The sequence below is a fragment of the Photinus pyralis genome, unplaced genomic scaffold, assembly GCF_008802855.1.
Source record: "Photinus pyralis isolate 1611_PpyrPB1 unplaced genomic scaffold, Ppyr1.3 Ppyr1.4_LG7, whole genome shotgun sequence".
Taxonomy (NCBI): domain Eukaryota; kingdom Metazoa; phylum Arthropoda; class Insecta; order Coleoptera; family Lampyridae; genus Photinus; species Photinus pyralis.
Window position 1 is genome coordinate 9,909,414 of NW_022170738.1, and position 22,424 is coordinate 9,931,837.

The following is a 22,424-nucleotide window of genomic DNA, read 5'->3' on the forward strand; positions in this document are numbered from 1 at the left end:
GTACTTTTTCGATTAGACTTCTCAATCAAAAGTTATAGACTAGAAACCAATTTCGAAAGAAAATTCAGAGGGCTGTAACTTTTGATCTAGTAGCCCGATCTTGGAACTGTTTGAAATTATGGATTCTACAGGCCACATTCTATAAGAAAATTTTTTTTCTGGGTCGATCTGAGACAATTTTTTTTTTCGGGGCTCAAAAAAAGGCAGTTATTACCTTCCTTTTTTTACCAAAATCGACTGCACCAAAATTTCTCGGGAAAACACTTTTTCTTATTAATTTGTGTGCGTAGAATCCAAATCAATTCGTACTTTTTCGATCAGACTTCTCAATCAAAAGTTATAGACTAGAAACCAATTTCGAAAGAAAATTCAGAGGGCTGTAACTTTTGAACTAGTAGCCCAATCTTGGAACTGTTTGAAATTATGGATTCTACAGGCCACATTCTATAAGAAAAAATTTTTTTGGGTCGATCTGAGACAATTTTTTTTTCGGGTCAAAAAAAAGGCAGTGTATAACCTTCCTTTTTACCAAAAATGGACTGCACCAAAATTTCTCGGGAAAAAACGATCTGAGACAATTTTTTTTTCGGGTCAAAAAAAAGGCAGTGTATAACCTTCCTTTTTACCAAAAATGGACTGCACCAAAATTTCTCGGGAAAAAACTTTTTCTTATTAATTTTGGTGCGTAGAATCCAAAACAATTCGTACTTTTTCGATCAGACTTCTCAATCAAAAGTTATAGACTAGAAACCAATTTCGAAAGAAAATTCAGAGGGCTGTAACTTTTGAACTAGTAGCCCAATCTTGGAACTGTTTGAAATTATGGATTCTACGTCGATAGCACCGGTCGAGACCTTTCCAACGAGGGGTCGGAAGGTATACCTACGACGTACCGTTCTCGAGATATTACGGTTTGTCAGAATTTTTGGTCGAACCTAGGGTCATCAAATCGGGGTAGGTAACGACAAAAGCGCCGAGGACCCCTAAGATCATTACCAAACAATTTTTAAATGATTATAACTGCTCCGCTAGTGCCTTTATAATTGTTCCTAAATTCCACTGTATTTGCACAATGTACGTAAAACAATTTTGATTTTTAGAATTCGTTGATTTATGAACTAATAGCTCGGTGGTAACTTTTAGCTACGGAACTTGAGCTCACAGCAGCTCCAACATAAGGTTAAAAAAAATCATTGCTATTTTGACGTGATCTCTACGACGGCTCAAGACCGTTTAATTTTTCCGCACTTTTACAGTGATCAATTTGCTTTAATAAAAAATGGTATGTCATAAAAATTTATTGACAGAGTTTGAAGATGGATCACTCTCTCAGCTCCACTGCGACCCTGTGTCCCATGATCGGCTTAAGTGTAACGTCCACCTTGAAATCTATCTTTGAAATGTCAGTGTAATCTGATGAAAACCGATACCGTCTGACAACCGTAGCTATTAGTACCTTCAGTACCATCAACGCGTACTTGATTCCTGTAAAAAAGCATTTCAGTGTAGCTGCACTACAATGGTAAGGAATACCAATGCAGTTACGTGGACCTGCGGAAAATGGCAACCAGCTGTAAGAGTGACGCTTGGACTTCGCCTCGGGTGCGAATCGATCGGGATCAAACCGAAGAGGGTCCGGATAAATGTCCGGGTTGCGGTGCAACGCGAAGATTACGCAAAGCACAGTGCTTCCCGCTGGCACCATACATTTCTCTGAAGCAGACTAAGTCAGGAGAGTTAAGACCTAGGTTTGCCCACCTAGCTGGATGTCTCCGGTAACGTTGCGTCCGAAAACCGACCCCGGTGGAAAAAGCCGCATCGTCTCCCTCATGACCCTCTCCAGGTACACAAACCGGCCCAAATCCTTAACGTCACAAGGACGGTCTGGGCCGAGAACGTCCATAACCTCCTCGTACACCTTTTCCTAGAAAATTTGGGAAAGCGTATTCGGCGGGTCGTAGGGATAAACTACCTGAACGTCGGGAAACATTGCGAGCATCAGCAAAATGTAGCTGCTGACAGACGCGGTGGTGTCACTGCCCTGAAATACTGGTGTTAGGTAATTACGTCCGTTTTTGGTATCGACTAACCGCCATCATGAAGGTGTCCACTTCCATCCGCAGCTCTTCGTCCGTAAATGTCTCCCCATCCTCTGAGAGTTCGATTAACTGTTGCAGTAAGTTGTTGCGTCTAGGCGCTCCTGTGGTTTTGCAGTGTTATTCTACGACTATACGTTTCGGTAACTTACCGTCGACGTAGCCCTCGCGGAGCCGCCTCCGATGCGCTTCCCTTTTTTGGCGTACAACCTGAAAGTCACTTACAGAATGTAGCTATCACATGCAGTAGTCGCCCACTTACGCCTCCAGTAAACTTGTGAATCTTGCCGTTGACCTCCTCCAAGTCCTTGGCGAGTGGATGCCACTTGAAGATGAAGTCAAAGCTCAGCGCAATGTTAAACATTCTTTTAAACATGATGTGCATCGCCCTAAAAAAAGAGACGCAATCATAGGCGATTTCGAGTGGACACTCACCTGTTGGCCCACTTCAGGTACTCCGAATCGGACACCTGCGCGTTGACCGAGACGCCCATTTCGGTCTCTGGAACGAAAAAATGCAGTTGACATGGCGGAAAGGGGTACCTACCGCAAATAATGTCCACCGCGCATCGACTGGCATAGTCGAAAACGTCGAAGATTCCCCGCCCGACCTCCCTCTTCAGTTGGTCCGCCAGCACGGAGGCCTGTTCGGCGAACACCTCGACGAAGCCGTCCAAGATCTTCTGGTTGAAGGCCGGGTTGATCAGCTTGCGATTGCGCTTCCATTTTTCAACTGAAATTTGTGCGTAATTATAAACTAAGGCGGGCGGTACGGTACCGGGTGCCGTGAAAATGCCGGTCCCGACTGTTGAGTTCGAGAAGCGGTACACCAGGTCCTTGCCGATTGAGTGGGGGTGATTGAGGATAATCTCCATGTCTTTGGGGTCCACAATGCATATGTTAAGGCGGTTTCCTATCCAAACCGGGACTGGGGGTTCGTACTCGTTCACTATGGAGATGACACTTTGCAGGATATCTGCAATGGAAGGTTTAGAGTTGGTCACCAGCTCCGAGGAGTTACCTTTGGTGGATCCCGCGAAGTACAGTGCACTGCCGATGAAAGGCAAAGCCAGTGGACCTTTCCTCTGGTACCCTGCCCTGTACAGCTTCCGCCGACGCCAGTGGAATTGGACAAACCATGCCGAAAGCGTGATCAGGGAAGCGATCACCAGGACTTGGTAGACTGTCACTTCAAGAAACATCGCGTGTATTACTAGGCAAGAGCCAAGGACTTTATACCAATCGAATTTCATTTGCATTTCGGCTTCACCTGAAATATTTCTACTGCATAATCAATTAATTATTATGAATGCACTTATTTACAATCTGGTTTAAAGTTGCAACATTGTGACTACATTTAATTAATTCATACGTGAACTTAGTGTTGATTCTTGGATTTTCACGAGGATCATCATCGTCTTCGCTCATCCGCCTTCAAGATTAGGTCCTTCGACCTTCTTTTCCACTCTTTTTTATCTACTGCCTTCATCATTATTGGTTTAATTTCGGTCTTCATCATAAGATGACGTTCTCTCCGTTTTTATTTTTAGTCTTCGTTATCGCTCTGCATCTTCCTCTTTCTGTTTTCTCTTTTGCTCTTCATCCTATTCGGTTTTCATCTCATCTTCTGCTTTATCATTTTTCTTCAGATTCAGATTTGATCTTTATCCAGTGCATTGAACCGCGTTTCTCCACTTTTTGTCTTCGCTCATCGGCGCTCACCGTTGGTTCGAATAGCTCTAAAGGACTCTGAAAGGTTCTTAAAGGCTCAAGATTATGGCTTTTGGAAACTCTTTCCGTCCTCATGTTCGATTTTTCTCCACTGTCTTTGTGTTTCGACTTTCACCATTGCATTTATTCATAGCCATTAGTCTTCATTTCTTATTTACATCCCTCGTTTTACATTTTAACGTTCTGCCTTTATCTGGAATCTCCCTTGACTTTCTACTTTAACCATTGAGTGATCGCATCTAATATCCTTTCCTTTATCTTCGTTCTTCATCATCAATCTTGTCACATACTGTCTGCGTCTTCATCTTCAAATTTCATCATTTGCCATCTTTTGTCTATGGTCTTTATAGTCTATGGTCTCTAAAGTCTATGATCTCTATAGTCTATGGTCTCTATAGGGTCTCTATGGTCTCTATGGTCTATGGTCTCTATGGTCTATGGTCTCTATAGTCTATGGTCTCTATGGTCTATGATCTCTATGGTCTATGGTCTCTATGGTCTATGGCTCTATAGTCTATGGTCTCTATAATCTATAGTCTATGGTCTCTATAGTCTATGGTCTCTATAGTCTATGGTCTCTGTAGTCTATTGTCTCTATAGTATATGGTCTCTATGGTCAATGGTCTTTATGGTCTATGGTCTCTATGGTCTATGTTCTCTATAGTCTATGGTATCTATAGTCTACGGTCTCTACAGTCTATGGCCTCTATAGTCTATGGTCTCTATAGTCTATGGTCTCTATGGTCTATGGTCTCTATGGTCTATGGCCTCTGTAGTCTATTGCCTTTATAGTATATGGTCTCTATGGTCAATGGTCTATGGTCTCTATGGTCAATGGTCTATGGTCTCTATGGTCAATGGTCTATGGTCTCTATGGTCTATGGTTTCTATAGTCTATGGTCTCTATAGCCTATGGTCTCTATAGTCTATGGTCTCTATAGTCTATGGTCTCTATGGTCTATGGTTTCTATACTCTATCGTCCCTATAGTCTATGGTCTCTGTAGTCTATTGTCTCTATAGTACATGGTCTCTATGGTCTATGGTCTCTATAGTCTATGGTCTCTATAATCTATGGTCTCTATAGTCTATGGTCTCTATAGTCTATGGTCTCTATAGTCTATGGTCTCTATAGTCTATGGTCTCGATAGTCTATGGTCTCTATAGTCTATGGTCTCTATAGTCTATGGTCTCTATGGTCTATGGTCTCTATAGTCTATGGTCTCTATAGTCTATGGTCTCGATAGTCTATGGTCTCTATAGTCTATGGTCTCTATAGTCTATGGTCTCTATAGTCTATGGTCTCTATAGTCTATGGTCTCTATAGTCTATGGTCTCTATAGTCGTATAGTGAGACATTTCTAAGTTTATTGCTCATCTGCGGTCCTGATACTGCAGTTTATGAAAGTCAAATTTGCATCAAGAAACCATAAAGTTTCAGAGTGTGTGTAATATGACATCTTGAGTTTACGAAACCTAGACACAATCAATAAGACTCTTTGTGTGTCTGCGATCGTGATACAATGAGAGATACTGTGAGAACGTGTGACCTTTAAGTGCATTGCATTTTACACCTCTCGTTTTCTCTATTATCCGGTACAACAAACATTCATATCAAGATCACATAATTCATCAAAAAGCGTATTCAAAAGTATTTTTACCTTGTGGCCCTGATACTGTAAGCTTTAAAAGAGGAATCGCCGTTCGCCTTCTACATTAATTTACCTTGCCTTCCTTGAACTCTTTTCTACTAGTCTGTGTCCTGAGAGAATAATTTGTATCAGGAGACCACAATAGAATGAGAGATTGTATGCGTCTAATTTTCCATATTTTGTTATTTCTGCAAATACATTTAAATTATGAGAACAGAATGCGTGGTAAGGTTTGTGTAATAACTTTTGAATTCTCTACACTCCTGTCACTCACAGCAATTGTTCGGTATTATATTTGGTTCACATAATGCATTGAAATAAAAATTCTAGAAATTTTACACCCTCATGCTCCTCTGTAGGCTTCGGAGAGGAATTTGTATCAGGAAGTGTGAAAGTGTAGTGCCCTTTTCTACTTGCGTGTCACCTGTATACAAAGACACTTGGGTATCAGGAGACTATATGACTTCAGAAATTGTATGCAATGAGGATACTTTGAAGAGCTCTGCTATTCCTTTGTCGCCCTGATGGAACAGTATGTCAGAAAAAACATTTGTATCAGGATCGTATAAAATTGTTTAGCTCCATGTAGCCCTAATGCAGTAAGTTTATAGAGCAAAATTTGTATTGGGTAGTTTTAGGATAAAGAATCTGTATCAGGATTTCATAATATATAGAGGTTAAAGAAATATTTGTCAAGATTTAGTGCAATAATTTTAAAGCGCCCTACTCGCCTGTCACTAAAACAAAAATTTGTATCAGGAAACAATGTATGCATGTAATTTGATATCTTTATACGTCTTTATTACCTCCCTGACATCAATCTTAAGAAACAAAAATGCTACTCGTCCGTAATTCGCATCAGGGTCGCATGATTCATGAAAAAGCATATGACAGATTTTTTACTTTTATGCTCTTCTTTAGTCCTCATACAGTAAGTTTTAAAAGAGAAATAATTATCGGGAAACCATAATACTTGAGACTATGTATGTCATTTTGAATCTTTTTCCGTTTCAGCAACCCTGGCAGAAATGACGATAAATAAATGCAACCTCTTGTGTTTCATGTCCCTCTTTAGTCCTGATTATTTTGTTTGCAATGCATTTTAAACCTTACCATTCTTCTATTACTCGGTACAACAAGCATTTGTACCAGGAGCACACAATGCATTAAAAGGCGTAAGCAAGAACCTTCATGCTCCTCTGTTGACTTGACACAATTTAAAAAGTACTGTCCTAAACGATCATACGTATTGTGTGCTCGCCGTAAACATGTCTCTTTCATTTTCTGTACCAGGATGACAGGAGCATAGGGAGTTGTAATATTGAGTGCCAAACTCTATTTCTGACACATTTGTCAGAGGGTCAGAGTTACAAAAAAGCAGCAACGTGTAAAATTGCATACAAGTCTTCCATTCACCTGGTGCAATTTTCTGTATCAGGATTACAGGGGAGTATCAGGGTAGACCCTTTCTTCGTTTGTCATCCTATTAGGGACGCAACATAGATGAAAAGGAGTATGCAAAGATGTTTTTACTTTCATGCTCCTCTGTAGCCCTGATACGGTAATTTGTAAAAGAAGAATCTGTAATAGGAAACCATAACACTTGAGAAATTGAATGTATGTTTTTGGTTCTGTAACCCTGACATAACAGTTGGAAAATTATAGCGAGAAGAGGTCGTTTGACACTATATAAACTTGTGTTGTCTCTGTGGTCCCACTTTTGCCAATAAATATCACAACTTTTGTGTTTCTGTGGCCCTGATCCGAATAATTAACGAGAAATTCGTATTATGGGAACGTAATTGCCTGTCAAACTGTAGTGTAAGAACGTTTTACACCTTTCTACTCGTCTGTCAACAGTTTTGAAAAGACACTTTTGTATCAGGAGACCATAATACTTCAGATATTGTATACGAATAAAAATTTACAGCTTCTCGCCTTTCTGTCGCCACTTGATATTAATCTTAAAATGTGCGATGGGGACATTCGGCAATAAGTGTCTCAACTTCCTATGTTTCTGTGATACTGATACACGGAATTAAAGAGACATAGCAATAAGCGTGAAGTTGAAGTAAACTAACAATTTTTAAGAGAACCGTTTGTATTAAGATGACATAATGCATTAAAATGTGTATGCTCCTCTGTACTCCTGATACCGTAATCTTACAGAAGAAATTTGTAGGCTATTTTATTACTTCTTTGTGTTATGAGTTCGTAACAGGCGTACAAGCTTGGGGAATATTTTTCTACTCGTCTGGGAATCTGATACAATGGTTTAAGAGAATGTATCAGGATCACATAACACGTTTAAATGCATATTACAAGATTTTTTTTTATTGTAGTGCTCCTCTGTGGTACCTACTGATATGTAATTCTTAAAACAAACATTTTTATCTTCTTGATTCGAGGATATCGTCATCTGACGCTTATTTTGACAACGTAGTGACCTACGACCTGTGCTCAATTAGGAGATAATGCGCCAAAGTTGAACATAATCAGTTAGCTGTTTGTAGTGAGAAAATGTTCCGAATGCCGCTGTTTTTAGTTACCCTCTTGGGGGTACTTTTCACTGTAGGTGAGTAACAAACCGAGGCGTCTAATAGACATCCGTACTTTCGATAGGTGAACTCTACTTGCGTTAACGTCTTGGACACATCTGAGCAAGCTTGCGCAAATGAATTCGGCCTAGACGCGAACTCGGTGCTTGAGCACTACGTAAATCACGTGGAGGATGCGAACTTTGCAAAATACCTAGACTGCGTATGGAAAGGGTGGGAGTGGATGAACGAAAATGGAGACATACTTTTTGACAATGTCAAAAAGTCGAATCACTTGCCGTGGAGAATTTCCAGAAAGTGCGATGACATGCCGCACCTGACGAAAGCCATGCGGCAACGGTTCCTCAACTCGGTCAACTACTGCGAGGGTAGCAAACTGGAACCGCTGAATGCGTTTAGTTTACGAAAATGCATTGCCCAAAATTACGATTCGGCACAACTGGATTTCTAAGGAAATTTCGTTCTAATCTTATACTATTGATTAAGTGAGTGACCCCCGCCCTTTTTACGAAAATAAAGTTTAAAAGAATTGGCAAATGATCATTTTGCGCTGTACTTTCAATTGTTCCCTGTCCCACCCTTCCTTTCCAATAACTCTCTAGTGTGGAGCCCTATTGGTATACGGATATTTAATAGATCTAGATTTAGAACTGTTAATGAACGCTAAATTCAGTAGTATTTTAATACAAAGCTGAAGACCACATATAAAGCCAGGAAATCTGTTCAATCTGGACAGTAAGGCCATTGTCATATTCTGTAAACTTCATATACCGCGAATGCAAGTCTTGACCTAGGGGAATCCTGAATCAAGACGACTTCTAGGGAGGTATTGTAAAAGTGGGTTATTTTATTGTATTTCAAGCGCCGTATTTTAATTTAATCCTTTAATGATTTCACTGTATCAGGACTACAGAGGAACACGAGGGTGACAAACGTGTAGAATGCACTATTGCACATGTGTTACGTTTTAATTTAATTGTATCAGGATCACAGAAAGCACTGCAACTGTTTCTACTAACTTCCGCTATATCACTTTTTGGAGATAAACACATGTTGTTAGGGTTACAGAAACGTAAGAGGAGGTAAAATTACAATTTCTCATTTTCTGTTTTGAACATTTCTATATCAAGACTACAGAAGAGCACGAAAGTGATTGGCAAACGCCTTTCAATTCGTTATGCAATCCTGATACGAATGGTTCTCTTAAGATTGTTTTATCAGGGTGAAAAACGAGTAAAATAGCGCCTCGTTTGTATCAGGGTCGCAGGTGTCAAACTCCAAAAACCAAAAATTTAATGTACCAGGACTGGATAGAAGAGAAAATTCGGTGCATTATGTGATCCTGGTACACATATTTCTTTTAACAATATTGTAGTGTAATGGTGGCAGAGAAGTGAAAGGGTGTGAACTTTATTGCAGTAAACCTTCACGCGTATCATTATCATGTCGTTAATGTCTGTTTAAATTGTATCAGGTTCACAGAAATGCAACAATGTATTGACAAACGGTTTCATGTCAGGGTTACTGCAACGGAAGAACGTGTTAATTTACATACAAAGAATTTGTCATGTATCATGTTTACCATACGTTTTTCAAAGCATTATGTACTCCTGATACAAAGTGTTGCATCAGGGCGACAGACGATTAGAATGGTGTAAACTTTTTTACACCAAACCATCACATGCATTATATTCTCATAATGCAAATGTCGCAGTTGTATCAGGATGACAGAAACAAGCGAAGCTGTAGAATTTATTTTCAAATCCACCCATTTCACATACATAATATTTCTCCCGCCACACAGTTAGCTACAGAAACGCAACAAGTAACACAAATGCTCCCTTTAAATATTGTTGGACCGGATAACAGAAGTGTAAAGTGTAATGAACAAATGAACTTCACACTTGATGTGTTCTCGCAATAAAAATGTCTTTCTAACTTTTTATTGTCGTATCAAGACCGCAGAGGAGCGTGAAGGTGAAGAATTTTTGACATACGGCTTTCAGTGCATTATAAGAGCCTGATAGGAATGATTATTTTAACAACTGTTGTGTCAGGGTAACACGATATGTCAAGGTTTCAGAAACGCAAGAAGGTCTAGTATATTTTGGAAATATTATCCATTCTTGATACAAATTTGTCACTTAAATTACTGTATCAGGACTGCAGAGGGGCAACAAAATTGGTATACGATTTCAGAATTTTCATGCATTATGTGATCCTTGTAGGTACAAATGTTTCTTTTAAAAATGGTGGTACCAGGGCAACAGAAGAATAGAAAGGTATCAAATGTATTGTGATGTGATCCTGATACGAATAATTCTTTTAACAATTGCTATACGCCCTCATCTCACGTGTAATCGTTCTTGGCACACACCTGACACACGTGACTCTCCTGGCAATAAGAGATGACCAAACTTCACGGGGTACATTCAATTAAACGCGCCTCGTTAGCTAATTGTATCAGGGTCACATGTGTCTATTCCTGATCAACATGCTGAAGTTTTCTGATACAAATTTATCTTTTGAAAATTACTGTGTAATGTAATTTAGTATGCGATCCTGGTACAATGGATCGTTTTAAAAGCTAAAGTATAACGGTGACAGGCGAATAGAAGGATCTAAAATGTATTCCAGTAAAACTTCACACGTATGTAGTTACAGAAAGGTAAGAAGCTGAAAATTACATAGACACAATTTCAAACAGTTATGTTTTTCTGATACAATTCTCTCTTAAAGAAGTTATTGTTCCAGGACCAAATAGAAGCATGCAAGTGCATTCTGTGATCCTGATAAAGCTGCAGAAAGGCAACAATGTGTGAAATTATCCTCATGCAGTTCCTCAAGTGCTATGGTTTCCTGATACAAACTTCTCTCTTAAAAATTACTGTGTCAAGAATATAGGGGAGCATAACATTTTCTGACACACGCCCTTTAATGCATTAAATGTTTCTTGATTGTTATACCGGATAACAAAAAGTGTGCAATGTGTAGAACAAACCAACCTATTGTGTTCTGTTGTGTCTCACTAATTTTTATTACCGTATCAAGACAGCAGAAGAGCATTAAGGTGTACAACTTCTGAAATACGGCTTTCAATGCATTATGTGGTCCTGATACCAATGTTTATATAGCTGCTGTATCAGGGTAACAAATTTGACTTTAAAAATTGCTGTATCAGGACTGCAGAAGGGCGACAAAATTGGTATACGCTTTCCAAATTATTATGCGATCCTGATGCAAATCTGTATCTCAAACAATTCTGCATCAGAACATGATGGTGAACAGTCTTTTCATACATTATGTGATCCTGATACAAATGCTTCTTTTAAGAATTGTGGTTACAAAGGTAACAGAACAATAAAATCTGTTGTTCTCACAACAAAAATATCTCTCTTGTTACTGTACCAGGACGGAACACGAAGGTGCACAATTGATCACTATGTGATCCTGATACGAACCAATTGTTCTTGGCACACACTTGATACGCATGCTTTTCCTTGATCTATCAGGACGACAGACGAGGTGAAAAGTCTAATGCTTCACACGTATTGTATTCTCAGAGTGAAAACTGGTTATCCGGTGTAAAGGTCGACTACCTACTCCATAATTAAAAGTAAGAGATGGCCAAACTTCACGAGCTACATCCAATTAAATATTGTTTACCCAATAGCATCATAAAAAAAATGAAAATCGAGGTCGACCCGGAGAACAAACACACTGGTGGGAATTACTGACTTACTATTTACTTGTTAAACAAGATTGCACCAGATTACAATGCTTTAGACTTTAGAGTTTCATCGGAAAACCGAAATGATCCATTCTAGTGAACGGTGCGTTGTGAGAAAGTGCTGACTGTGTTTTATCGTACTTCGTGGTAACGTGGGTGCGTATACTTATTCACTATTTAATAGGGAGACGCAACTTGTAACTGTTGTGGAAATTCTGTTACCCTAATCCGATCACTTTGTATCAAAAAATCTTAAAAAGCATTTTACAGGTTGCGTTTCTATTATTCATGTGCATTGTGTAACCCCTCTGAGAGGAGAAGAATTTGTACCAGGAGAGCATGCTAAGCAGGATTGTTTCCTTGAATAAATGTTAGATATGTGTCTGTGATCCTGATACGATTTGTGTCTATAATAAATTAAAGGGTACCTATTTTAAACCTTCTGTGATCCTGGATCAGGAGCACATATTCAAACAGAAGGCTCATTTAAATCTTGATACCATTTAAATTTCTTGGTAATACTAAACAAGTTTTAGATATAGCTATTCTCCTGCGCTCTTCTGAATACTTGCTTCTGTTGCCCTGATCTTTTGATTCTGATCCCCTGATCCCAATTTCTTCTTTGAATCCGGTTTGCTTTTAATATCCTACTATCTTTCCGACCTTCTTGATTTTTCCCGCATTTCGTTTGGTCATCGTCAGCTCCTTCTGGCCTCCGTCTACTTTTCCCGAGACCTTTCCTCTTTTCTGCTTTTTTGCTTCATTCTTTGTTATATTTTCCCGATTTCCCGATATCACCCTCCGACTCTTCATTTGTTTTTTCTCTGCTTCTCTTTCTATTCTTCTGAATTTATCCTGTCCTCACTGTCCGTTGATCTCTTTTTGCTCTTCTTCCACTTTTTCTTCTCTTACCGCTTCATTAATTGCGTTCCTTTGGTAACTTCCAGCTCTTACTCCTCCATAGCCTTCTCTTGGTTTTATTGCGCTCTTCTCTATCCCCCCGCGCATCCGCGCTCTTTCTCTTCTGCATCAGCATTATCCTGCTTTTGTTCTGTACGCCTTACCTTTGCTTCTGCGCTCTTTCTAAATTTTTGTGACTTTCCGCTGCCGTTCTTTCGCTCTGCATTTCTTTCTTAGTGTCAATTGACCTTCTTTATCCCATGGTCTTGTTCCGCTCTTCTCCTACATTTCTCCTCTTCGAATGTTTTCTCCTGCTCCCAAAGAATGATCGATAGCCCTCCCAGAAAAGGCTTAACACAGTTTAACACAAGGGGCCTGAGGGGTATGGAATGTCTCCAGCACTATTGTAATATTTTTCAGGGGAATACCCAGCCACAGGTATACATTCTAGGAAAGAGGGGGCTTTTGGAACCCTTAATGACAATTTGGGAGGAAGATTCGCCTTTTTTCTGGAATGTATTTACCTCGGGGATCATATTTCAAGGAGGCCCAACAATTCTTTATTATTTTTCTAAAAGTTTTGGGGGACAACACAGCAAAACGGACTTTGGGAGGCATTGAATACCTTTAGGCAAAGAAAGGTCGATAGTCCTCCCTAAAAATGTGTTGAAGGCTTAACAATTCTGGAGGGGAGCATAGCACCGGGCGGTGTGGGAGCCACAGGTATACACATTCCAAGGAAAACGAGCTTTGGGAACAATGACAATTCGGGAGGGAAATTCACAGAATATTTCTTTCCAAGGATGTATTTACCTGGGGGGGGGGGTATTCCATAGGAAAATTTGGAAGACATGGAATACCTTTCAGGACAAGAATGACCGTTAGCCTAGCCGTGAGCCCTCCCAGAAAAATGACCACAAGGGTGCTGAAAGCGTAACAATTTTGGGGGAAGGCTTAACGCGGGAGGGGAGGGGTATGGAATAAACGTCTTGGGGGACAACACAGCAAATGGGAGACATGGAATACTTTACAGAAAAAGAATTACCGTTAACTCTCTCAGAAAAATGTCCACAAGAGTGCTGAAGGCTCAACAACTTGGGGAAAGTCCTAAGACCGGGGGGTGGGGGTGGGAGTAACGGAATAAACGTTCAGGCGGACTATTCCTAAAAAATGATTACAAAAGTGTTGAAGGCTTAAACATTTTTTGGAAAGTATAGCACTGAGGAGTGTGGGTTGTATGGAATCCCCCCCCCCCCTCCTCCCCAGGTATGTACACTCCAGGAAAGAAATATTCCGTGAATTTCCCTCACAAATTGGTATCAGAGTCCCGAAAGCGCTTTCACATACACCTTCAGCTTCTACTGCTGCAGTTTAATCGAATCCATCACGTTCTTCGACTTATTCTTCCCAGTGCTATTGGACTGAGTAGATGACCAATGTATGTTCTTGACCAGGAAGTGACGTCACACCAATCAGAAACGAGATCGTGACGTCACAGCCAATCAAAGACGAGTACGTCCTTCCTTTCAGGTTTGTAAGGCTTTTTCCAACAGGTTGGTGAAGCGGTCCAACATATTTTAGAACCGGTACCAGTCCACATAGCTGTTGAACCGGGTGGAAAAGCTATTGGACCGCTTCACTAACCTGTTGGAAAAAGCCTTACGAACCTGAAAGGGAGGGGCGTAGGCGGACGTACTAGCCCTTGATTGACTGTGACGTCACGACCTCGTTTCTTATTGGTGTGGCGTTACTTCCTGGTCCAGAACATGCATTGGTCATCTACTGGACTGATGTGGCTTCTTTGAGTTTCCTTGACTTAGCTGCCTGACTCGGTTAGGCTCCTTTGTCATTTCAAAAATGATTCCCCACCTCATGCTCCTAGGTTACGTAGATTTTATCGCCTCTTTCTCTCCCACATTGCGTTCTACTATTATTCTACTTGGTTTTTTGGTTGCCTTTTAGTAGAGCGAGTCTACTTATTTTCCGTGTTTTTCCTACATTACTCTGACTTGCTCTTGTTGGACTATTTCCTTCTTTATCTAACTATTCTCTTTCTTCCTCTCGTTCTTCTGATAGTATTCCGCTTCTTTTCCTTGGCTTTCTTTCTAATGCTCTTCTTGGTTCCATTCTGCTCTTCTTCTGTTCCAGTTACGTGTTTCTCTTGCTATTATTATTTTGCATTATTTATGATCTTCCTCCCCTTCTGGGTTCATTCCGCACTGACCATGCTTCTCTTCCGCTTACCCTCTACCCTCTTTCTAGTCTAAGTCTAGTTTCATCTGCTCTCCTTCGCTTCTCTCCTATTATCCCTTTGAGCTGCTCTCTTCCCATAATGATTTACTTCAGCATTTATTCTGCCCTTTGGATATTTTCTTGTTTTATTTCTTTTCTTTTCATACTTTTTTTTCTGCATTGGACTATACCCGTTCTGTACGTTACTCCTACACCTGCTCCTGTTATACTCTTGTATAAGTTTTTCTGTTTCTGTTTTTCTGACTTCGGCATCATTCTCCTTCTCCTTTTGGCTGTTTAGCGCATTTGTTTAAAAATTAAACAAATGTGCTATTGTTTGCGTTTTGTCCGTCCGTCCGTCCGGGCCCACGTCTACCGTTTGGAACTACTTCTAGGGGAATAGTCCTAGAGTCCTGGAATTGTTTGCAGTAGGTAGCCTATACCTTGAAGGTGTGCCCGACGGCCATCAAAAATTTCGCTGTCTAATTGCCCCCCCCCCACGAATTATTTTCTGAGATGCTGTTTTTGAAAGTAAAACGTGCATACCTTTTACATACCACAACCAATTTGTCTCAGATTTTGCATACGCATGCCAAGTTAAACTCTACAAAATGGGGGGGAGGGGGGGGGATTAACACATGTTCTACCCTTCATGGTATTCTAATGAAAGGTCTCATCGAAATTGGTTTGCACAAAGTATAACTACTTTCCCGTGCGACTCTTTTTTGAGATTAGTAAGCGACGGGGACCGGGGGGGATTAATGTTATCTCTCATTGTATTCTAATTAGAGGTTTGAACGAAAGGAACCGTTTTCTACCAACTACTGCCCATCTTTTTGTCCCCTTATCAAACGGGGTGGAGAGGGAGGGGGGCGTGGAACTAGTTTTATCCTTCATGGTACTCTAATGAAAGGTCTCAACGAAAGGAATTAATTTCTACCAACCATAGCCCTCCTTCTCGACCTCTTATCGTAATCGGGTATATTTCCTTATACCTCAAGAACGGATTGTCGGAAGAGGGTACTCACATAGGGCGATTGAGACGTCTGCAAGAAATATGTGATGTAAAACAAAAGCGATTTCGGTAAAAAAATGCACTTTATCTGCACAAGGGGTGTGTACAATTTATACTTGTTTTTAGTTTGTTTCCGATCTTTGTTCTCCTGCTCCCTTTCTACTCTTTCTTTTGTTCTCATAACATTTCTGCACTTTTTTAAATTTATGTTACGCATCAGTCACTTCTTGTTCTCCTTATAAATAACCTTCTCTTGCCTTTCCTACCGCTTGCTTTATCCTGTTCTGCTATTTGTTCGTTTTCCTCTCATCTCTGACTTTCCCCTGTTCACTACTTTTATGTACTCTACTCTTGCCATTATTATTTTTTTCGTCTACTTTCCTGCTAATTCTGATTCTGGCCCACTTATGGTTTCCTTCTCCTTCCCTTTTTTTTACCTTTTACATTACTCGTGACCTTCTCATCTATCCTTTATCTTTTTTCTCTTATTCTTTTGGTTTCATTCTGCTCTCTATTCTTGCAATACACTTTTTTTCTATTTTATTCCCCTCTGCAGCCCTGCTTCTGGTCTTTCCTTGTTCTTCTTGTACACCCTGCCGTTTTTCGACTCCTGGTGGAGGCGTGGGGCGCTGATACAATGAAAAAGGAGACTTTGAGTTCTGGAGAGATTAATGAGGAAATATTGCAATGAATCACTCTGTTGGAAGGCTTATCAATTTGATTCGTCATAATTACTCTAGCATTTAATCAAACCACTTATAGTCGTTTTATCTCTATATCGTGCAGTTCCTTTCAGACTCAGAAATGTCCGTGATTTCGAGCTGCTGGTGCACGGATATCACCGTGATATTGGCGACTTGTGTGTTGAGCGTGATCGTCTTCTTTAAATGGAGGTACAGGTACTGGGAGGTCAGAGGGGTGCCCTACGTGAAACCATCGATTCCGTTCGGTTCCATGTTGAATCCGTTCTGGCCGACGCACTCCTTCGGTGAGCTAATGCGGCTTCAGTACGAGGAATCAAAACGGATGGGACGCGACTACGTGGGTCTCTACACGCTCTGGATCCCGGCTTTCATGCCGATCACCATGGATTTGATCAAGGACGTCATGGCCAAGGATTTCAATTACTTCGTCGATCGTGGTTTCTACTTCAACGAGAAGGACGACCCTCTGAGCGCCCACCTGTTCTCTTTGGAGGGAGCGAAGTGGCGGAAGCTGAGGGCGAAACTCACGCCAACTTTCACCTCGGGCAAGATGAAGATGATGTTTCGCATCGTTTTAACCTGCGGCAAGCAGTTGACGGAGGCCATGGAACAGAATCACAACCGACACGTGCCTGTGGATATCAAGGATCTGCTGAGCCGTTTTGGTACCAACGTGATTGGATCATGCGCGTTTGGTATCGACTGCAATGGTTTCGAGGACCCAAACTCCGACTTTCGTCGGTTCGCAAAAAGAGCCTTCGTACGGACAAAGTGGGAGAATCTGACGGCGTTCTTCTCCTTTGCCAACCCAAACCTCGCGCGCAAACTTGGAGTGTGTTTTACACCTCAAACCGTCTCAACGTTCTTCTCGAACCTCATGAAACAAGTAGTAGAATACAGAGAAAGTAACAAGACAAATCGTGACGACTTCTTGCAAATTCTCTTAGACCTGAAGAACAACAGTGACGACCCCCTGACGCTGGAAGAGTTAACCGCGCAGGCTTTCCTTTTCTTCATCGCAGGACTAGAAACCTCCTCCACGACTATGACCTTCTGCCTGTACGAGTTGGCCAACGACCAAGACATTCAAGACAAGGTGCGGGAAGAAATTCGTTCAGTTATGGCGTCGCACAAGGGCGAAATTAGCTACGAGGCGATTAGGGAGATGAAGTATATGAAGCAAGTGATCGATGGTGAGTCCCTCAACTGGCATGTTGCCTATTAACTGTAAACTTTCAGAGACCTTACGCAAGTATCCCCCTCTACCGATGCTGAACCGAAAATGCGTAATGGACTACAAAGTCCCCGGAACCGATTTTCTCATTGAAAAGGGCACAAGCGTAGTCATACCCCTCTACGGTCTTCACCACGACCCCGAGTATTTCCCGGACCCGGAGCGTTTCGATCCGGAAAGGTTTAATGAGGAGAATAAGAAGAAGATGGTACCCTACAGTTACATGCCATTCGGCGAAGGTCCCCGACTTTGCATCGGTAACACGCTACTCGCGGCGAGAATCAGAACTAAACGTCATGTTTTTAGGGTTACGCTTCGGGCTCATGCAGACCGGGATTGGTCTAGCGCTGTTGTTGGACAAGTTTCGATTTTCGGTTAACGAAATGACGCGGGTACCTTTCGCAATGGATCCCAGCAACTTTGTTTTATCGGCGATTGGGGACATTTGGTTGAATGTTGATAAGGTGTGACAATAAATTTCGATCCTTCAGGCATTTACTTTAAGCCCTCGGTTTTCTGCTACTTCAGAGCCTTCTAGGTTGATGAACTCTGAACTTAGCAGCATTTTAATACATTATCAACAAATACGCACCTTGACATAAGGAAAGCTGAAGTCGTATAAAGCCAGTATAGAAATCTGTTGACCTGGACAGTAAGGCAACTGCAACGAAAGGTGGTTGGGAGGACGGGGGAAATTTTCGAACGAAAATCGAACGAAATAGGAAGTTATAGATTAATCGTCGATAAAAAATAACCAGCTTTCCCAATTAATTAGCCAGTGCCGTATCCCGTAACCACAGCCTTAAAAACGATAGAGCTAGCAAATTTCTTGAGAAACTTTTAACTTAAAAAAACAATAGATCAACAAAATTTTGGGGAAACCTGCCCTATAATGAAACCACTCTCTATAAAGTACAATATTCGACCCCCCAAAACCAGAGAACCGCAAAGAAATTCAACTTTAAACCCTTAATTTGAGAAAACCGCCATTGAAATTGTTGCAACAAGGACCATTGGACCTTGGACTGGTTGGAGAGGACTGTCTCTTTTCATAGGTCCCGGGATGGCGCATCTCTGAAAGTTCAGAGGCCCGTCCCTAGGGTAACCTTGGTGATGGCTATGTTATACGGGCTCCCGGATAACACGGCCACCATCTTGAAGTGCCTCCAGAGGCAAAATCCTGGTTTCAGGACGAGCAAATGAAGGACGTTCTTCCGCAGGGAGGAGCCTGGTAGGGCCCTCCTCGTAAATGATGTCGATCATGCAGAACTTTTAGGCACACGCGGGGGTCTCGCGCGTCACTCTTGCGACGAAATCGCCAGGTAAGAGAGAGGGCTCCACCGAAGCAGCGTTGCGACGGAAAGGGCTCAATCCCGCGTTATCGACCTCGAAGAGGCGTCGGGATTACTGCACTTTAACTCGTGTGGCGGTTATTGGGGTCAGAACGATCGGCATCGCTAGGGGAGGAGGAAAGTGACGGACAAGGTCGTAGGTCGTATGGGCCCGAGTCTACCCTACAATTCCTCCCTCCGTTATCAGGACCAAGATTAAAGACTGGGTGAACAGTCAATTTCAGACCTAGTGCCAACATATAACCGGACTCAAACAGTTCAGGGCCTTTTTATCAAAGCCCATTAGCAAATATGGGTCTCCTAAGCTTCTTAAACTGAATAGTAGCCTACGGTGCCCTTAGGGTCAACCATCACCTCTACAACATTGGGCTTAGTAGGAGAGCGGACGTGCTGTTGTTGTATTGTGCATCCAGATCCTTTTTTCCAGCCCATTTTCTATCTTTTGTCCTACTCCCATCCTCCTTTTGACCTCAGCTAATATTTTCCTCTTTGCTCTTCCCACATTCCTTTTGCCTTCATCCTTGTTGTCAAGCATACTTCCACCAATTCGCTCTCTCTATCGCTTCATTCCTAGAATTTTAGCGCCCTCCCTCTCATTCCCCACACCGCTCTAATCGCCACCACCCGCGTATGCCAGGGACCGTAGCCTTCTTCTTCCCCTCCTTGATTCTGTTCTTTAACCTCTTCTCAATTTTCCCATCTTCAAAACATTTCTTTATTTCCACTCTGTCACGCGTTGCCTCTAAATCCATGAAAAACACGAACTCTTTCGCCCTTTTTTTTATCTCATTCCCTCAACCTTCTCTCTTGTTATCTCTTCCATAGCCTTCTCTTTCTCCTATTTTCTTAATGTTGTTTCCATTCCTAGAATTGTATTTCTCTCTCACTTGTTCTATTTTTCTCTGTTTACACCTTCCGGATTTTCTGTTTTAATTTCCTTGAATTGATCTTCGTATTCTTTCTGTATCTCCATCTATTTTTCTTTGCGTTTTCTTTTGTCAGTTCTCCATCATTTCTCTATATCTATCTATCTTTTCTGTATTCACATGATCCCACCACTCTTTTCTTCTTCAGTTATTTGCTTCTACGTTATTGCTTTGTTAACTCTATCCTTTATATTATCCCATTCCTGCTCTGTGTATTCTCTTATATTTTTAGCGAATTTTTTAAGAATTAAAAAAATTTGCTATTGTTTGCGTTTTGTCCGTCCGTCCGTCCGCACCCACTTCTGCAGTTTCGAACCTTAGAAAATGGGGGGGTTTAAACACATGTTCTACCCTTCATGGTATTCTAATGAAAGGTCTCATCGAAATAAATTGGTTTGTACAAACTATAACTTTCCCGTGCGACTCTTTTTTGAGATTAGTAAGCGACGGGAACGGGGGGGGGGGTAATTAATTCTACCTCTCATTGTATTCTAATGAAAGATCTGAACGAAAGGAACCGTTTTTTACCAACTACTGCCCTTCTTTCTGTCCTCATATACAAAGTACGGGGTGGAGAGGGAGGGGGAGTGGAACTAGTTTTATCCTTCATGGTACTCTCAACGAAAGGAATTAAATTTCTACTAACCATAGAGCCCTCCTTCTCGACCCCTTATCGTGATCGCAAGAAATATATCAATTGGTGATGTTAAAACAAAAGCTATTTCTGTTAAATAAAATGCGCTTTATCTGCAGAAGAGTTGTGCACAATTTATACTTGCTTCTTCTTGTTCCTCTAGTCTCCCTCTATATTCATTTACTAAATTGTGTAATCAATTATACCCACCTCCCTCTTCCTCCCATGTAGGTGAATTGCCCTCCCCGACCCCCTCATCTCTTTATGGTTGTTGTATGTTTCATATTTTTGTTCCCATACTGCCATTAATTCTTTCAGTTGCGAGATGTGTTGCCTAAGCGTAGGGGTTATGTGACCACAGCCATTAAAAGTTCACTTCAAGAGCCTCGAAGTACTTTACAGCCTTTAAAATCTTATGTTGATCTTTAAATACGCGCCTATGTAATTAAAACTTGTTTGTTTCCAAGTGTCTCTAAGAAGGTCCAGAATTTTCTTTTTCGAGCCTCTTGGTGTTTAAAAGCCATTAAAAGAGTTTCTAAGGACTGTACTTTTATGGAGTTTTATGAGGGTCTCTCTCTCTTTGTGCCTTTTCTCTTTCTCAAAAGTCGTGTAGATCTTTCGTGAGTTCTTAAAAGTCCTCAAAAGCTTTACAGCTCTTTCAGCCAATAGGAACGGTGGTATGTTTTCGTTGGTTAGCGACCCACAATAAACCTTTGTTTCTATAGGCTATTTCTTAATGCTACTAATGATAACGATTGTACAAATAATTAAATTTATAGAAACTAGTATGTAAGAGGGGGTTTCGAAGGTAAGGGAGTAATCGCCTAATGCTAAGGTGACGAGGCGACCGAGAAGACTGCAGGAGATAACAATGAGGAGGACGAAGAAGTACTTGGATTTTGAAAAAGCTGAACACACAATGTTCCAAAGGCAAATGCTGCAAATCAACGGAAGTGGGAGGAAAAGTGCAAGAAATTGAAGAGTACAGTAGGGGCTGCTCTTACAGTGCTTCCAAGTTAACGGCGACCGCGTTATCGTTGTTAGGGACGTAATGATATACAGACAGATGTGATCTATTGTTCTTTTTTTTTGCAAAAATTCGTTTGCTAGGGGTCGTAGTGAATGATAAAAGAAAATTTTTTAATAATTTATTTTACTTACAATGAACATACTAATCTTAACATTAACTTTTAAAGTTTTGAGACACCGATATAATTTTAAAATCCAGTGAAGTACTTTTTAAGTAGTGTGCTGAAACCTCCGTTACACAAGAGAAATAATTTCTAAACGGGTATAACATACGATATAAAAGGAAAAGAAAAACGTTACTTCGTTGTGTATATAAATTCAAAAACATGTTGTTTCCTCGACAACATCAACTTCGTACAATTTTTTTAAAACTACGAATCTTTTTTAAGGTTCTCACCCTACCTATTAAGTATATCTCGAACAACCCCCTCTTATGGTACAAATTTATAATATACGACTTCACATTTGCTAAAGTATTTACAAATTGACTATCTCTGCCTTAAAGTTAAAACTTTCAGTACGAAATTATCACAGTTTAATGTTTAACGGGCGACAAAAGGAAAATTTGAAAAATGGTTTCTGAAAGTCCGTCTGTAAGTCCGTCTCCAAAAACAAAACCATCCGCGCTTAGTG

General features: G+C 40.9%; 3 protein-coding genes across 3 annotated transcripts; 2 read left to right on the forward strand and 1 right to left on the reverse strand.

Annotated features, from left to right (window-relative positions):
- Positions 1-1,283: 1,283 nt before the first annotated feature.
- LOC116176575 (cytochrome P450 4c21-like) lies at positions 1,284-3,370 on the reverse strand. Its single transcript, XM_031495207.1, has 11 exons — positions 3,118-3,370; positions 2,875-3,072; positions 2,644-2,829; positions 2,532-2,598; positions 2,359-2,485; positions 2,249-2,306; positions 2,091-2,200; positions 1,973-2,041; positions 1,759-1,924; positions 1,534-1,713; positions 1,284-1,485 (listed from the first exon to the last, which is right to left on the reverse strand). Exons 1-11 carry the CDS (start codon positions 3,353-3,355, stop codon positions 1,322-1,324), a joined length of 1,563 nt encoding a protein of 520 aa, XP_031351067.1. The 5' UTR covers positions 3,356-3,370; the 3' UTR covers positions 1,284-1,321.
- A 4,531-nt stretch (positions 3,371-7,901) lies between these two features.
- LOC116176753 lies at positions 7,902-8,578 on the forward strand. The gene is made up of 2 exons (XM_031495515.1): positions 7,902-8,048; positions 8,100-8,578. The coding sequence occupies exons 1-2, from the start codon at positions 7,998-8,000 to the stop codon at positions 8,484-8,486; spliced, it is 438 nt and encodes a 145-aa protein (XP_031351375.1). The 5' UTR covers positions 7,902-7,997; the 3' UTR covers positions 8,487-8,578.
- A 3,181-nt stretch (positions 8,579-11,759) lies between these two features.
- On the forward strand, positions 11,760-18,354 carry LOC116176074 (probable cytochrome P450 6a17). The gene is made up of 4 exons (XM_031494540.1): positions 11,760-11,921; positions 16,709-17,809; positions 17,856-18,107; positions 18,157-18,354. Exons 2-4 carry the CDS (start codon positions 16,717-16,719, stop codon positions 18,318-18,320), a joined length of 1,509 nt encoding a protein of 502 aa, XP_031350400.1. The 5' UTR covers positions 11,760-11,921; positions 16,709-16,716; the 3' UTR covers positions 18,321-18,354.
- The last annotated feature ends 4,070 nt before the right edge of the window (positions 18,355-22,424 follow it).

Excerpts from the sequence above, each read along its gene's own strand:
- LOC116176575 (XM_031495207.1), bottom strand. The coding sequence starts at position 3,355 with ATGCAAATGAAATTCGATTGGTATAAAGTCCTTGGCTCTTGCCTAGTA. Across the intron at positions 2,599-2,643 it reads CGCGGTGGACATTATTTGCG|AGACCGAAATGGGCGTCTCG; the intron begins GTAGGTACCCCT and ends TTTTCGTTCCAG. Across the intron at positions 2,042-2,090 it reads TGGACACCTTCATGATGGCG|GGCAGTGACACCACCGCGTC; the intron begins GTTAGTCGATAC and ends CCAGTATTTCAG.
- LOC116176074 (XM_031494540.1), top strand. The coding sequence starts at position 16,717 with ATGTCCGTGATTTCGAGCTGCTGGTGCACGGATATCACCGTGATATTG. Across the intron at positions 17,810-17,855 it reads TATGAAGCAAGTGATCGATG|AGACCTTACGCAAGTATCCC; the intron begins GTGAGTCCCTCA and ends GTAAACTTTCAG. Across the intron at positions 18,108-18,156 it reads AGGTCCCCGACTTTGCATCG|GGTTACGCTTCGGGCTCATG; the intron begins GTAACACGCTAC and ends TCATGTTTTTAG.
- LOC116176753 (XM_031495515.1), top strand. The coding sequence starts at position 7,998 with ATGTTCCGAATGCCGCTGTTTTTAGTTACCCTCTTGGGGGTACTTTTC. Across the intron at positions 8,049-8,099 it reads TCTTGGGGGTACTTTTCACT|GTGAACTCTACTTGCGTTAA; the intron begins GTAGGTGAGTAA and ends TACTTTCGATAG.